The sequence below is a fragment of the Podarcis liolepis genome, assembly GCF_965112155.1.
Source record: "Podarcis liolepis genome assembly, chromosome: 13".
Lineage (NCBI taxonomy): Eukaryota > Metazoa > Chordata > Lepidosauria > Squamata > Lacertidae > Podarcis > Podarcis liolepis.
The window spans coordinates 16,933,102-16,949,862 of record NC_139573.1 but is presented as its reverse complement, the minus strand read 5'-3'; the positions used below and the strand labels follow the sequence as shown (position 1 = coordinate 16,949,862).

Genomic DNA, 16,761 nt, shown 5'->3' with positions numbered 1-16,761 from the left:
AGCAGGCCTCTTGCTTATAATCTTACATAGTGTGTGCCGCTCCTCCTATTGCTACAGCTCTTTGATGGGAGAAGTGGCGAACATCAAAATCCCCCTTCCAATATCAGAAACACCTTTTTTTCTGTCCCTTAACCTGGCCCGATTTGGAGGACCACAAGCACCAGGGTGTGGGAAGCTGTGAGGAGCAAGAAATACGACGAGGAGTTTGGCCTCCTTGGGAGCTGTGCCCAGCTCCCCTGGCCTCGTTCCAGAGCATCCATTAAGCAGAGGGATCCTATAAATAGCTGCCACCCCTCTGCCTCCCTTTTACTGCTCCGTCCTTCCCCATCTTTCTCTGGAGCGGAGGGATGCTGCATCTTCCTCCTTGGGGTGGGGTGTGTGTGCGAGTCCTGAGCTCTCCTTCCCCCGCCCCCACCTCTCTCTAATGTATCCCATCTCTTTCTCTCTCATGCGGGTGCCTCTTCCAGCACGGTCTGCAAGCCTCGCTCGCCCAAGCCCAAGGAAGCGGCCCCTCCGCCCTTCTCCTCCTCCAGCGGGGTGCTCGGAGCGGGACTTTGTGAACTGGACCGGCTCCTGCAGGAACTCAACGCGACCCAGTTCAACATCACAGGTATGGCAAGTGGGGTATGAAATGGTGCTTGGGGGGTGGATTTCCAGAGAGAGAGAAGGAGAGAGAAGCAAAGACTCTAATGGAACAGTGAAAGGAATTATTTATCTGTTGTGTGTGCATACATTTCTCACTCGCTGCCACGAGAAGATGCTAGTGTAGGTTTAAAAACACAAACCACAATGGGGAACGTAAGAAGCTGCCTTATTCTGAGTCAGAGGCATGGTGCACCAACTCAGCACCTCCTGCACTGGCTGGCAGCAGCTGTCTAAAATTTCAGGCAAGTGGTATTCCTACCTGGAGGTGCTGGAGTTTGAACCTGGGGTTTTTTGATTGCAAGGCACTGAGCTCCTACAGCCCTTCCCCACTGACAGCTTAAAACAGAGCGTGTATAAGTTGTGGCACACCTCTGCTGGGAATGAGGAACAAGGAGCGACTGCTGCAGCCTGCGGTCTGTGAGTTTCTCAGGCTGGCCATGAATTGCTGGACCAGGAGGATTTCCTCTTGTGTTCTTAAATATCCCTTGGAGCTGATTTATCCTGCCTGCCAGGGTCCCTTTCCAATCTCCAGTGTTTGAGAGCAGGCAATAGTTGCCCTTACTCAGAGGCATTGCATTGTTTTCGTTTAGCAATGAGGTCACACACTCCAGGCTTTGGCACTGGCTCAGGTCCCGATGCTGAACCGGGATTTGTTGTGACTCAGATGAAGCCCTGAGGGTGACGTTCTCTGCTCCCCTTAGGCCTTCCATCTCGTCTCTCCTAATGGAGCTCTCTCCCTCCAACCCTGTCAGGACAATTGGACCAGCCTCCCTGTTTTCGACAAGCAGCCCACAGTTTGCTCTGGGTGTCCTGTGCTCTCAGCATTCTTTGTTGGGCTACAACTCCCATTGTTCCCTGACCGCTGGCTAAGCTGGCCTGGGATGATGGGATTTGTAGTCCGACAACATCTGGGGAACAAAGCTTGAAGGACGCTGTAGCTGAGGGATGTCTCTTGCATGCTAACTTTGGGAGCAGTAGGGGTTGGCCTCATGAGCTGTGGGGCCCTGTGGGGCTCTTGCTATTTCCTGCAACGGAGCACAACATTGCAGCTTCCACCTGTGCCATGTGCTTTGTTCCATTGTTCCTGCATGAGGCGGCCAGGTCCCAACCTGAGGCAGACCACATGGCACACATTTCTAGCCACTTTCTGCAACTCAGAATTTGCCGCCTGAGGCTGCTGCCTCACTCTGCCTCTTGGGAGGGTGAGCCCAGGCTGTGAGGTAAAACTGGACCCCTGCTGGATACAGCAGGAGATGGACAGAGGGGACAGGTCTGCAGAGGCTGCATCTTCTACCTTTTTAAAGACAGTGTAAGCGGAAACTCCTGGTGATAACTGGCTGGTTTTGTTATTATTATTAACCCACTCGGTTTATGAGTTGTTGTTGTTGTTGTTGTTGTTGTTGTTGTTGTTGTTGTTATTATTAATACCCACCCATCTGGCTGGGTTTCCCAGCCACTCTGGGCGGCTCCCAACAGAATTAAAAGCACAATACAACATCAAACATTAAAAACTTTCCTAAACAGGACTGCCTTCAGATGTCTTCTAAAAGTCAGATACAGTAGTTGTTTATTTCCTTGACATCTGATGGGAAGTTGTTCCACAGAGTGGGTGCCACCACTGATAAGGCCCTCTGCCTGGTTACTTGTAATAAGCCCCTAAGCGACTTACAAAGCTTTGAAAACATAAAGCGTGATATCAAATCCAAAAGGCAAGAGGCAAAATACATTGCAATCAAGACAGTACAAAATCCTTTGAACAGAGGCAGTGAAACAGCAGCAGAATGCATTGCCTCACATTCAGATGGTGAAAGGCCTTTAGGCTCATCCAAGACATGCTAAGCGGTGTGAGGGGGGCACTCTGCAAATTCTCAGAGGCGCTGCCACCATGTTATGGAGTGGTTCCAGTCTTTTGTGGCTCTGAGCCTGGACCAAAGTGCTGCTTGAGTGCTCTTCTTGCTGTTAGAAGTGCAGCGGTGCTGCCATCTGCTGGCAAGGATGTGAAATGGCAAGTGATAAAAAGATGTATTCTCATTCTCTCTCTCTCTCCTCATCCCAGATGAAATAATGTCTCAGTTCCCAACCAGCAAAAGCCCAGGCGGAGACAAGGGCAAAGACAGGCCGGAAGAATCTATAGACGGCAGCTCCATTTCCCGGTAAGCAGATGGTTGATGGGGTAGTATGGGCGATCAATGACAAGCAAAGGCATTGCACCAAAAGAGCTGTGCTTTGGGTCTTGGCAAACAAATGGTTGTTGCAAAATCCCATTTTCATCCCAGTGATCTATGTAGGCACAACCTGCGGCTCTCCAGGTGTTGCTGGACTCCAACTCCCATCAGCTCCAACTCCCATGACCAGCTGGTAGGGAGGACGGGAATCGGAGTCCAGAATATATCAGGAGGCCCATAGTTTCCCCAGCCTTGCCATAGAGCAGAGGTGGGGAACTGGATCTGGCGGGGAGCGGGGGGTAGATTATGAATTCCCGCCATCCCACTTTGTGGGCCAACATTGACAGGAGGGCAGGGCCAGAATGGTGTCAGGTGACTGACAGCTGCCAAAGTTCCAAGGGGCTCAGCTGATCATTGGTTACACAGAGGCCTTTAAAGTCCTCTTGCATTTTTCCTCTGCTGATGGTTACAGCAGGTTCCTTCGAAGGTAGACTTCTGGCCCCAGCAGGGATTCCTGTCAGCTGATCAGCACCAAGAGGGAGCCTTGCTTGCAAAGGAACAATTGGGGGCTCACTTTAAGCTCCCGGTTGGTTACTTTGCAACCACGTCCATACCTGATGCCACATTTGGTGCCAGTTCATGTGGGTTTGGTTTAAGGGGAGTGGCTTCATGGGCCTAATTAGGCCTCTGGACCACTGCTGTGCAGCTAGGATTGCCATATTTCAAAAAGTAAAAACCAGGATAGTTGCTGAGTTTTCCTAAACATTTTTATTCATTCAAATCCCAAAATTGCTGAGCTTTTTTTTTTTTTTACAAAAACTCAAATAAATCCCATGATTTTCGGTTTGCTTGTCCCCAGATGTCACTTCTGCCTTTGAAATCCTGGATGTATGGCAGCCCTAGTACAGTTTGCCTTCTTTCTTCTACCCCACAGACATTCCTAAGATCTTAACCAGCTTCAAATGCAAACACTTTGAGTTGCTTTCACAGCATCCCAGTGAGGATGGGTTTGCTACTATATTCCCATATACAGACTACAGCTTATGGGAGAGGTGGGACCTGGTGTTGCCAGCTCCCTCACCTGAGAGAGAGTCTGTATCTTTCAGAGTTTCGTGGAAGGGAGAATTTTCCTGTCCCAGTACTACTGGGGTAAAGGAAGCCATGCTGGTGGATTCCCCATACTAAAGTACAGAAGCCATCAGTGTGTCTGTAGATGGCTGCCAAAGTGGGCTTTGAACTCGTGTCACTAAAATGAAGGATCTGTAAAATATCTCAGAATCAAACTGCAATTGAGAGAACTGGATCTTTGTTCATGCCCCTTGATGCTGCGTTCTTACTTTCAGGTCAACAGCTCCTCCGCCTGCAAAGCCATCGGCTACGTCTGCCACCTTGGAGCTGGACAAGCTGATGGCCTCCCTGTCAGATTTCCGGGTCCAGAGCAATGTGAGTGTGGGGCTCGGGCACCACTGGGACTGAAGAAGGGGTGGAGTGGGGTTACTTCCAGGGCTGTTCGTGATTTGGTGATAGGAACCTGCAAACACAGGGATTGTGTGCATAATTACAAACCTGAAAAGCCCAGATTTCTTTTTTTTTTTAAAGGCAAGTTTCTAGTCATTATGGCTGCAAAGTGAGGCAGCTAAACCTAGCAAAGTTGTCGAAGCTATTTATGCCATTTAAATGAAGTGACAATTGCCAGTCAAATATTCCACTTGCTATTTGCAAGCAGAAAAATTGAGGGGAGGGAGATTTCGCCAAATATTCTGCTGGAGGAGGTGAAATTTTCTAACTGTTTTCTTTAAAATGGCACTTTGTAGCTAGTGCACATTACCCATAGTGGCTCCTGCCCTGTGGAACATCCTCCCACTAGATAAATAAACAACTATCTGACTTTTAGAAGACATCTGAAGGCAGCCCTGTTTAGGGAAGCTATTAATATTTGATAAATTATTGTATTTTAATATTTTGCTGGAAGCCGCCCAGAGTGGCTGGGGAAAGCCAGCCAGATGGGCGGGAAAGAAAGAAAGAAAGAAAGAAAGAAAGAAAGAAAGAAAGAAAGAAAGAAAGAATATTCTTGGTTGATGAAGGGAGCAATGGGCAAAGGGAGGACTGGAAGGAGCAGGGGGCATTTCCTGCCATCAACGAAAATGAAGTAAGATGCAGCAATAATAAAGCTAGACAAACAGGTGTGCCAAAATTCATGGGTGCTGAAATGGAGGAGGCCATTTCACCCAAATATGCTTGATGGGAGGATGGAAATTCTCCATTGGTTCGGGGCGGGAAGAGAGGAAACATTCAAAGTTGTCTGGAAATGTCTGTTTTTTGAGAGAGAGAGAAATCTCAGCTCTACCCATATCCATCTCTGACCTTCTAGCTCCCAGGAGCCTCCACCTCCACCACTGTGTCGCCCCCTCCAGCTCCTGCCCGAGTCTCCTCAGCGCAGCTGCCAGTGGTCTCATCCGTCTGCCCCAGCCCCGCTGCTGCGCCCTCACAGACCTCCCCAGCGCAGCCGAGCGGAAACCTGGACAGCATGCTTGTGATGCTGGAGTCAGATCTCAGCCGCCAAGGGATCTCCACCACTGCCAAGGGGCTGTGCGCATCCTGCCAGAAACCCATCGCAGGGCAGGTGAGTGCCGGCTGCTGGTGGAGAACGGGCTTCTCCTTGGAGGGGTCATCAGGTGGGGCGGATAGATCATTGCCAAAGGCCGAAGCAGGGGGAAGACCAGGCTGGAGAAAGATGGATTTGGGATTAGGGAGGAACTCCTCAACCAAGTCGTTTTTGTGCATGCTGTCGGCCATTTTCAAGGGCCACGGAATCTTGCCACAATTGTCGCTCCCAACTTCTTTGGAAGTTCTTGGCCACTGCTGGATGTGGCATGAGAAACAGAGGTGTGCCACCCTGTGTGGTACGCATGACGTGCTCCCTCTCAAAACTCGTGAGCCCCAGAATCATCTGTCGCTACCTGAACTCAGATGGATCTTTGCTTTCCCTGCCTCCTCTCCCCGCTCCCATTTGCCCAGGTGGTCACAGCACTGGGAAGTACCTGGCACCCCGAGCATTTTGTGTGCAGCCACTGCCAGAAGGAGATGGGGGGCAGCAACTTCTTTGAGAAGGATGGCGCCCCCTACTGCGAGAGGGACTACTTCCAGCTGTTTTCGCCCCGCTGTGGACTCTGCAATGAACCCATCCTGGACGTGAGTTGCCCTAACCCTCAGCTGTTCCCTACTTCCTTACAGATGGTTGTAGAATACTGTACAGCCCCGAGAGACTCTCAGTGCCTCACAAAAGATTTGCACAAAAAAGCATATTAAAAGAAAATTATACAGGGAAATAACATCACCGTTAGAGTCAACCGAACTTTGTGAGGCAGGAATCTTTTGTTTGACGTGGGGCTTGAACTCATAACCCTGAGATTAAGAGTCTCATGCTCTACCGACTGAGCTATTATTTCAGGGTTGGTGCACATGGTACCTTCTGGTGGTTGTTGGACTCCAGCTCCCATCAGCCCCAGAAGGTGTAGCCAATGGTGAAGGATGATGGGAGTTGTAGTCCAACTACATTTTGATGCATTACATTGGCTACCCCTCATTAATTTCCTTCAGTTTCATGCTCCAAGACAGACCACCCTGAGGCATCATTTCTGTTTTATTCTTTTGTGGAGAGGGCTGCTGTTGCCTTCTTTGGTGATTCAGACCATTTCTCCTAGATCTCTCGTCATTACGTGCTGCAAAAAAAGTAATTGTGCCAAATGTTCTTAAAGTACACCACTCCCTGCCCCCCGGTCCTTTTGCACTTTTACAGTTGGAGTATATCAAGAGCAATCCTTTGAACCCTAGACCAAAACTCCATTCCTCTCCCTTCCTGATGAAACCTAAAACAGCACTCCAGGCATGGGCAGTGTGTCTGAATTCAGTGTAATCCAGAAAATGTTACTGAATATGACAACAGTATACAGGGCTTGCCTGCTTTTCTTGGCACGTTTGGATTTTTGAGCAAGTGCTGTGGGCGCCGGTCAAAAAATGGCTGCCGTGGCGGCAGCATGGCACAACACAAAATGGCTGCCACGTGTGAAAGAGTGGGAGAAGAGTTAGGACCACACAGTGGTATGGACATGTGGGCATGTTCCAGTCCATACAGGAACTGAACAGGAGGTGCAAATGATCTCTTGCACATGGTCATTTTTTGGGAGGGGATATTTATGGAGACCGTTTGTGGGTGCCAGAGTGGCAAGGAGACACCAAAGGGGCCAAGCCTGGGAAACACAGGCCTGTCATGTCTAGTTTGCTGCTTTGCTGCCAAGTTGCTGTTTCCTCATTGACGTGACCTCCTTTCCCCCTCTGCCCTGCATCCACCTGACTCGTGTAGAAAATGGTGACTGCATTGGATAAGAACTGGCACCCAGAGCACTTCTGCTGCGTCAAGTGTGGGCGGCCCTTTGGGGAGGAAGGTGAGTGTCGGCGGGGCCTTAGTGAGTGGCCCCTCAAGTGATGGGCGGGGAAGAAAAACAACAAAACACACTCACACACACACAGGCATGATTAGTCTTCCTTGGAAATAGGGGATAAAGAATTATAGGCCCATTTGTATTTTACGTGTAAGCTTACTGTAGTTTACAAGACAACATGGCTAGAGCAGAGACAGGGAAACTTCCTCACCCTGAGGGCCCCATTTTTCTTGTGGGAAGCCCAGCGGCGTAGCATGGGTTGTCAGCACCCGGGGCAAGGCAAGTAATTTGCGCCCCCTAACCCGGGGCAAGGCAAGTAATTTGTGCCCCCTAACCCCTAACCTGCTGCCGCTGCCAGCTTCTTCTTGCTGCTGCCTGGTCTGGTCTGGTCTGGTTCTCTCCCGCGCTCAGCGCTGCGCTGGGTGGCCGCTGCACTGTCCCTCCCCCAGATAGTCCCTCGCTCTCTCTCCGCGCCGCACGCCTGGCACCCACCCCCTCCACAGTGGGCGGCGACCCAGCGGCTCGGATCGGATTTGCACAGCCAGCACTGCAGTGAGAGTGAGTGAGTGAGCCAGGTAGGGGCAGAGAGCTGCGAGTGCGAGCGCGCCCTCCCCCAGATGTTGCGCCTAGTGCGGCCGGCCCCCCCTGCACCCCCCACGCTACGCCACTGGGGAAGCCTTCCTGGGGCCGTATGCCAATTGCCTACCCTCCGACAATTCTCCACTGAAAATAGAGGACTTCCTAAGGTAAAAGCAGGACATTCAGGGGTTTGGGTCAGAAACCGGGAGGGCTTCTGTGATTCCAGGACTGTCCCATGAAAATAGGGATGCTTGGTGGGTCTGCAATAGTGAACATGGCAAAAGTGTGGACAGCCCACCCCAATCCTCCATCCACGGAAACACGCGGCCATAGCTTAGTTCAAGGGTCCCTTGTTGTTCCCCGCAGGCTTCCACGAGAAGGACGGGAAGCAGTACTGCCGCCAGGACTTCTACGAGCTCTTCTCCACCCGTTGCCAGGGGTGCAGCCAGGCCATCTTGGAGAACTACATCTCGGCCCTGAATGCCTTGTGGCACCCAGAATGCTTTGTTTGCAGGGTATGCATGTCCGGACAGGGGCCCTATGGCTGGCAGGGCTTCATGGGGGTGCGGGGAAGCCAGCGAGGGAGGCAGCCAAGTGAGAAAGTGATGGGTTAATTAGGGCTCCACCCAAAGTCCCTCAGGGAACTTTTCCTGCAAAAATTGGTGGGTAGGTGTTGGGGATCAGCGAATTAAAATCTGGACATGGACTGCGTTTACTCAATACATTTAAAGCACTGTGATACACTTTAAACAGCTGTGGCTTCCCCCACAGAATTCTGGGAGCTGTAGTTTGTTGTTAGGAGGCCCCTATTCCCCTCACAGAGCTACGATTTCCAGAGATGTTTAAGAATCTATCCCTCTTCACTCCGGGGATTGTAACTCGGCTAGTGGTAGTGGGGAATAGGGGGCTGATGCTAAGGAAGCCTTGCTGATGTGAACAGCAGTTGGTGGAGGGAGGCAGCTGAGATATCTGGATTTTTTTGGGGGGGGATAACTTCCATTTCCCAATGCTAATTGTACTCAAGAGTAAGGTAAAGGTAAAGGTACCCCTGCCCGTACGGGCCAGTTGTGACCGACTCTGGGGTTGCGTGCTCATCTCGCTCAAGAGGCCGGGAGCCGGCGCCGTCCGAAGACACTTCCGGGTCACGTGGCCAGCGTGATGAAGCCGCAGCTGGCGAGCCAGCACCAGCGCAGCACACGGAAACGCCGTTTACCTTCCCGCTATAAAGCGGTACCTATTTATCTACTTGCACTTAGGGGTGCTTTCGAACTGCTAGGTGGGCAGGAGCTGGGACCGAACGACGGGAGCTCACCCCACCGCGGGGATTCGAACCGCCGACCATACGATCGGCAAGTCCTAGGTGCTGAAGTTTTACCCACAGCGCCACCCGCGTCCCTGTACTCAAGAGTAGCCCAGTTAAAATCAATGGACCTAAATTAGTATTGGCCATTAGTTTCAATGGGTCTACATTGAGTAGAATTGACATTGGATCCAAACCACAGTGTCTAGGACTTGGTGTGAGATGCGAGTGGCACTGACCGTAGTGCTATCACCTCAATTGAAAATTTCTGAGAAAATCCAGCATTATCCCACTGGATTTCAAAAGAGGAATTGACTTTTAAAATAATTAAGAGCAGTTAAGAGGGATAAATTTATCCAGGCCCACCCCCACCCCCAATTTGGAGGTTATTTAAAGCCACAATAACAGAAGCTCATCTAGAAAGTAGGAAAGGAAGCGATCAAGTCCAATAAGATATTGGCACGTGGTTTACAAGCAACAAAGCTTCTCCTCAACAGTGGAAGGTCTTGCCCAAGTGAGGAAACGAAAACAAATTCTGGCAAAGCAAACATAAGTTAACAAAAAGGGAAATTGAAGACCATGCTGAAAGTGTGAGCACCAAAAATAAAAATAAAAAATGCACAAGATGTAGAAAACAAGATGTAGCTGGACCACTAAATAAGAGTTGTTCCCTACACAGGGGTGTGTGGCACCTTCAATGTGCATTTTTTGGCAAATGCTGAAGGTGCACCTGTTTACCCTGGCCGTTGACTCCCAAGATGCGTATTTTTAGGCCCTGGCGTATTTTTGTAAGTTGTTTTAAACTATTTTTTTCACGTTGCATTTCAAATTGCTGAAACGCCTCTGCCTTTGTCCCTGCTGCAGGAGTGCTACACGCCATTTGTGAACGGGAGCTTCTTTGAGCACGCCGGCCGCCCGTTCTGCGAGATCCACTACCACAAGCAGCGCGGCTCGCTCTGTTCGGGCTGCGAGAAGCCCATCACCGGCCGTTGCATCACGGCCATGGCGCGCAAGTTCCACCCCGAGCATTTTGTCTGCGCCTTCTGCCTCAAGCAGCTCAACAAGGGCACCTTCAAGGAGCAGAACGACAAGCCCTACTGCCACCCTTGCTTCATCAAGCTCTTTGGGTGACCAGGAGGCCGCCACGGCCGCGCCATGCCCGCTACCAGCATGGGAAGGGGGAAGGCCCACCAATCCCAGCCTTTGACCGAGCCACGCCCACTGCCACGCATGGGAGAGGCCTGTGCCTTATGGGTTCCACCCCGGCGGAGCCACCACACGATTGCCAAAGCCACGCCTCTAGCCAAAGGCGAGAAGCTGGACTTGTCCGCTTCTCCCACTCTACTCAGGAGCCAATCCCATTGCAGCCACGAGCAGCCAATCCTTACCCCTTACCCCCTGTCACATGCTACTTTAAGCCACACCCACACAGCGCCAGCGCTTCAGACAGGAGGCAGTGCCTTAAGCCGCAACTCACACAAGACTAGCTGGCGATGTCATCCAGGTAGAAGGCGGGGCCATAAAGAAGCCACACCCCCTCCGCTGTGAAGTCTGTTCCCGCAATGCCATCCGGTAGCGTGTCAGAAACGAAGCACCTGAAACCCATCTCCCTACTCTCAAGCCATAAAAGCCGTTCAGGTGGGAGGTGGGGGGAAAAACCCTTTACTTCCAGGTCCTTTGGTATCTTTTACCGCTTTTGCTTTCGGGTGCAAGGTGAGGGGCTGTTTCACTTCGGGGCTGCCCTAAAGCACTTACGATTGTGATCAAGTATGATCTAAAATGGTTCAACTACAAGAGGGGAGAGGCAGCAGTAACTCTGTGGCCCATCCTTCAGTGGCAGAGATTTTGGGGCGAGTTTATGTAAAATCAGGTTTGACACCACCCCAAGGGTTATATCTGTGAGCTGTCAGTCGGATTCGGGAAGATGCCTCTCCCTTAGGGACCCATAGAGTCCTAAGGAGGTTAGTGGTATGGCAAGAGTAAAGCCTCCCTAATGTAGCAGCTTTGGGTAGATGACCGGCTGGTGTTGAGGAAAGGAAGTGGCATCCCACCCCCCTCCCTTTGCATGTTGCGGTTTTTAAAAAGCCCTGGATTGCAAATAATTAAAACACTTTTGATTTCGGTTTTAAAGAATCAAGGAGGAAGGGAATGGGTGGGTGGGGGAATGTGCCTGAGCTTGCAGTTTTACTTTATCAGGGTCATTTTTTAAAAAAATCTTATGGTGTAAACCCAAATTGAGGCTTTTATTATGACTGAACTTGGGTCGGGAGTCCAAGGAGCATGTGGTTTTCCTTCTGCCGCCAACTTTTTACCCTCACACTGCTGTATATTATATAATAAAATTCACGTATATTAAAAAAAAAGGATCCAGACAGCTGTCATGTGTGGTGGTTCAGCTAAAAAGTGGACTTACAAGGAAGTGTGGTAGATATTGGAAAACTTTGCACTCCAAAATAAACTCTTGTCCTTCTCCCCGATAGCATGAAGATATTATCAGGATGTTTTAGGTCCCTGGGCATCATCCCCTCTAGCCACTTCTCATTCCCCACCCCTGACAACACACAATTTGGTTTTCTGAGGGAACTGGGTAATGGCTGAATCCAGGAGAAATAACCCAAGCCTTGAGAAGCACAGTGCTGACAGAGGAAGTAGGCAGAGAGTGGCATTCTTTCAACTTCCCCCTTCAGCTCTATGCACTTTTCAAGGGATTCCTAACCGCCTTTACCACAAAAAGAGCAACAGGGCGAAGACCTGAAGGGCACCTTATTTTGGAGGGAAGATCTTCAGAGCTTCTACGCTGGTTGGTCTTCTTCTCACAGAAAGAGCACAGCTTCCTCTCTTTGTGGTTTGACGCCAAGGCCCAAAATCAGTCCTGAGGGAAGTTTTTGTCCCCATCACTTCTCCTTCCAAAGTTTCATATAACTCATCATCACCCACATGCCTCACCCATAATTCAAATGAGCTGAATCCAAGCTAGTTGCACTTCTACTGAAATCAATGGGACAAGGTAGTCACGATTACTTTGCTCCCACTGATTTCAATAGGAACGATGTGTGATGATCTTGGTCTGGACCTTAAGCCACCGTCCAAAGCCTGCCGTTCGCTAAATGGTCTCGTATTCAAAAATAAAACACTTGTTTTCTTGATGGGCAAATCGAGGTACTCCCTCAAGCTCCTCCCCTCCATCAGCATGAGGAGGATCCCACAGATGGCAATATTACTACATCTCTTTGCCTTCTATGTTGGGGGAAAGAGAGCATCCTCTGGGAAATTTGATTAGTCCCAGGGGGCTCTGGTTGCTGATCCCCTCTCTAGGCCCTAGTGTGCTATACAACAAAACTTAGGGAAAGTTATTCAGTGCCCCATTAGTTTCATTATCCCCACTTCTAATACCCAGATACTGGTGTTAGAAATCAGGCATTTGAGTCAATTAAATGCATCTTGATCTTCTTTCCAATTAATTGTGGGGGCATCTCCTTTATAAATGCTTTTAATCAAATAATTGACTAAATATTGCAATCCTTCTTGGAAGGATTTTAAGGCCATAAGAGAAGACCATCATTGGCCATCTTTCTTTTCAGAGCTGACAGAACATTATGGAATAATGTCCAGTCTGTTTTTGGCCCCTTTGGCCCACCACTCTTTCAAAATATTAGTCTCCCAAAGGGAAAACCAAATATCCCTACAAGATGAAGCATTGTGGATTTTCTTGAACGTTAGAGCAGCTCCTGGAAGGAGCTTCCATTAAATCAAGCATTCAGCTCTTGCATAACTTCAAATTTCATCACTCGGAGGAAACAAACATTTGAAGATCGAACAGACCAAAACAGAATTGACAAATGCAAGGGCAAACACAAAAATATAGTGTTTTGGAAAATGTTTGGATTACTTTTGCACATGTGCATTTCACACGAAAGCTAAACCATAGTTTAGTGCAGGGCAACGGTCCCTTTTAGCCTGAGGGCTGGATTAAGGCTGAGCCAACCCTCTGAGAGCCACAGAGACAGCCCCACTTGTTGAAAACAGGTCAGCTTCTTGTGGTTTGAAGTCAGCTTCTTTCAACAAGCCATAGTTAATCTTAACTATATTTTGTGTGACAACAGAGCAAGCTTTGGGTGATTTAAACAGGGCCAAAAGTTCCCATGCTGCTCCTTATACCCGAGGAAGCAGTGCTATTGGCTTTGGGGTCCTTTCAAAGACATTTTTTTTTAAAAATGTAGAAAGACAATTAAAAAAAGTTTTATGGACACACACTGAATTGGCACATTGGGTCTCTTCTGTGAAATCCATGGATGGTGGGATATTCCTTTCACAAGGAGAAAAAAATATATTTTGTAGCACCAAGTGGAATGCAGGAAAAAATAGCAGCTGTGGTAATTGTTAACCCTTAATAACAGTGATATGCTAGAGAAATTTCTGTTCTTATACTCTCAAAATTCTACACAGAGAAAAAACAGAGGACAGGTTTTCTACTCCCTTTTTTAACAAAATAAATCTCAAGTGTGCATCTCTCAACATTCCATACTTTGTGAGTCTGTCCACTGTTTTGCTGGTGCACATAGGAGCATCATTTGAAAGTAAAGAGTGAGGGGAGGATAATAGCCTGTTTGTGAAAGGAGTCCCCACCTATGTGCCCATCTGTGGAAACCAATGAGGGGAACACCTCTGCTTTCCCCTGCTTCTGGCAGGCATCAATGCCTGTGTGACATTACCAGTCACCACTCCGATGTCCACCTTCATCTCATACCTATTTGCATGCCCAGCAACCAACGCACCTCACACTAAGCGATGGGGCGAAAGTTGCCATGCTCACTGGCACTGGAAGGCAAAGGGTCAAGAATGAATACAGAGATGAGCCAGTAGAGCTATCCCATACACACCTCAAAAATAAAGGCAAGAATGGCGGATCCAGATGTTGATAGACTACAAATCCCATCATCCCTCACCACTGGCCACAGCTACCGGGGATGATGGGAAGAAGAGTCCAACGGCATCTGGACCTCCAAGGCAAGGTTCTCAATGGCCAGCTGTGGGCTACAGGATAGCCAGAGCGGACGCCTCTCCCCCGTGCAGCGCCTGATGCTCCACCAGCTGTGCCTTCGAGCCGAAGCTCACCCCGCACTCGGCACACGTGTTTGGCTTCTCTCCCGTGTGGGTTCTTTTGTGCTTCGTCAGGGTGGAGCTGTCGCAGAACCCCTTGTTGCAATAGGGGCATTTGTAGGGCCGCTCGCCCGTGTGGAGTCTCCGGTGAATGACTAGCTGCGACCACTGGCGGAAGGCGCGGCCGCAGTCGGGGCAGCCGAAAGGCTTCTCCCCAGTGTGAGTCCGGCGGTGGTTCAGGTAGACAGAGCTTAGCACAAAGGCCTTGCCGCACACGTCGCACTTGTAGGGCTTCTCCCCAGTGTGGCTCCGCCGGTGGATGATGAGGGAGGACGTGTCGGCAAAGCCCTTCCCGCACTCCTCGCATTTGTAAGGCCGCTCCCCGGTGTGGCTCCTCTGGTGCGTCACCAGGTGGGAGCTGAGGCTGAAGCTCTTGCCACACTCCACGCACCGGTGGGGCCTCTCCCCGGTGTGGATCCGCTGGTGTTTCCTCAGCGTTGAGTTCTCGATGAAGCTCTTTCCGCAGTCAGGGCACTTGTGGGGCCGCTCGCCCGTGTGGATGCGCTGGTGCTGGATGAGGTGCGAGCTCTGGCCAAAGCTCTTCTGGCACATGGGGCACTGGAAGGGCTTGTCTCGTGCGTGGTACCTCTGGTGGCGGATCAGGTTGGAGGCCTCGCTGAAGTGGACCCCGCACTGGGCGCAGCGGTACGGCTTCTCGCCCGTGTGAATCCTCTGGTGCTTCGTCAGGTTGGAGTAGAGGCTGAAGGTCTTGCCGCAGTCGGAGCAGCTGTGGGCCACGCCGCTCGTGTCGATGGCCGTGGCCTCCCCGTTGCTGTCGATGAGGTAGGCCACCTCCGTCAGGTGAGTCCTTTGGTGCACCCGGAGCCGGGCGCTCTCGTCAAAACTCTTCCCACACCGGGGGCACTTGTAGGGCTTGTCTCCCGTATGGATCCTCCGGTGCCTGAGGAGAATGGAGCTGCGGTTGAAGGTCTTCCCGCACTCGGGACATTTGAAAGGCTTCTCTCCCGTGTGGATCCTCTCGTGCTCGGCCAGGTTGTTGCTCCGGGTGAACCTTTTCCCACACTGCGAGCATTTGTAGGGCTTCTCGCCCGTGTGGATCTTCTCGTGCTGGACCAGGTTGGATGTCTTGTTGAACCTCTTTCGGCAAACGGAGCACTTGTAAGGGGCCGGCTCGCCCGCAAGTCCCCCCATCCCAGGCCCACCGCTTGCTATGTGTCCTCTAGGAGCCTCAGGTAGATCCCTTGAACTCTGGGTAATCAGATCCTCTTCCTGCTCCATTCTAGGAGCCTGGAGGACATGAGATCCTGGACTGAGACTGAAAAAAAACACAGAAATAGGGTTATGGATCGCACAAGCTCTGTCAAGAATCATTTAGGAGTCTTTTCTATTTCCTTGCCATTATGTTGAAAACCTGCTTAATATTTTAAAAATCTCTATGTAGTGTACAACTTAAAAGCAGCAGAACAATATCTTTAAAACAAAATATAACATAAAACCAGCAAAATGGAATGTAAAAGCAAATCGAAGCATATAAAAACAGGAATTCAAACAGATAAAAACAGGCCCTAATCTTATTGGTCAGGGAAGGTCTTGGTGAAAATATATGCCTTTAGAAGATATTTGAAGCAATGTATGGCAGAGGGAAGGGACCTTCATAGAAGAGGGGCAACAATAGAAAATGCCTGGTTTGGGGTCACTTCCCTATGACATTCTGTAGTGTGGTACCATGAATAGAATTTCCTCAGATGATCTAATTCTAAATGATCTTACAGGAGCAAACAGTCCCTTTTAAAAGATCAGGTTGACCTCCATAAATTGGGTTATCCCCTCCTCTTTATCTTCAAAACATGCTATTTAACTGTGTGAGGTCATTGGGGGATTTGCAGGTAACTCTGGGTTCTAGTTAACTTTTTCATCAAAACCCAGTGTGTTGTTAAATCAGTGGCTTGACGTGGAAATGGATTGGATGAGGGCCAATAAACAAGGCTCAATCCAGACAAAATGTTGTTGGTACTGTTAATAGGTGGTTCCTCTGTGTTCAACCTGTTCTGGAGAAGGTTGCACTTTCCCTCAAGGGTCAGTTTGGTAGTTCAGAGGTACTTGTGGAGCAATCTTAGTCATTAACTCAGAGTGCCTCTTCCCAGCCTCGCTTTGTACCCCAGCTATAGGTAAAGGTCCCCTCGACGGTTAAGTCCAGTCAGAGGCAACTATGGGATGTGGCACTCATCTCGCTTTCAGGCTGAGAGAGCTGGTGTTTGTCCACAGACAGCATTCTGGGTCATCTGGCCAGCATGACTAAACCACTTCTGGTGCAACGGGACACCGTGACAGAAGCCATGAGTGCATGGAAACGCCATTTAGCTTCCCGCCACAGCGGTACCTATTTATCTACTTGCACTGGTATGCTTTCGAACTGCTAGGTTGGCAGGAGCTGGGACAGCTATAACTCTACCAAGGCAGAGAAAGCCTTGCTCTGGTGATCTGTGCCCATGTAATCTCGCATCTGGGT

General features: G+C 49.9%; 2 protein-coding genes across 5 annotated transcripts in view; one reads left to right on the top strand and one right to left on the bottom strand.

Annotated features, from left to right (window-relative positions):
- Positions 1-11,494, top strand: part of TGFB1I1 (transforming growth factor beta 1 induced transcript 1) — a gene marked incomplete at its 5' end in the record, with an annotated part of 22,979 nt that extends 11,485 nt beyond the window's left edge. Inside the window, 8 exon segments of the mRNA XM_083472101.1 lie at positions 468-610; positions 2,702-2,798; positions 4,154-4,253; positions 5,182-5,433; positions 5,829-6,002; positions 7,174-7,255; positions 8,198-8,346; positions 9,996-11,494. Coding sequence (XP_083328227.1) covers positions 468-610; positions 2,702-2,798; positions 4,154-4,253; positions 5,182-5,433; positions 5,829-6,002; positions 7,174-7,255; positions 8,198-8,346; positions 9,996-10,262 — 1,264 coding nt within the window. The 3' untranslated portion in view covers positions 10,263-11,494.
- A 1,162-nt stretch (positions 11,495-12,656) lies between these two features.
- The window catches only part of LOC310691880 (uncharacterized protein), an 8,025-nt gene continuing 3,920 nt past the window's right edge, over positions 12,657-16,761 (bottom strand). For 3 of the 4 annotated variants that reach the window (XM_083472100.1, XM_083472098.1, XM_083472099.1), the window contains one exon: positions 12,657-15,567. In XM_083472100.1, coding sequence (XP_083328226.1) covers positions 14,166-15,530 — 1,365 coding nt within the window. In that variant the 5' untranslated portion in view covers positions 15,531-15,567 and the 3' untranslated portion in view covers positions 12,657-14,165. The remainder of the gene's footprint in view (positions 15,568-16,761) is intronic. The other variant, XR_014518596.1, reaches the window with a different exon arrangement.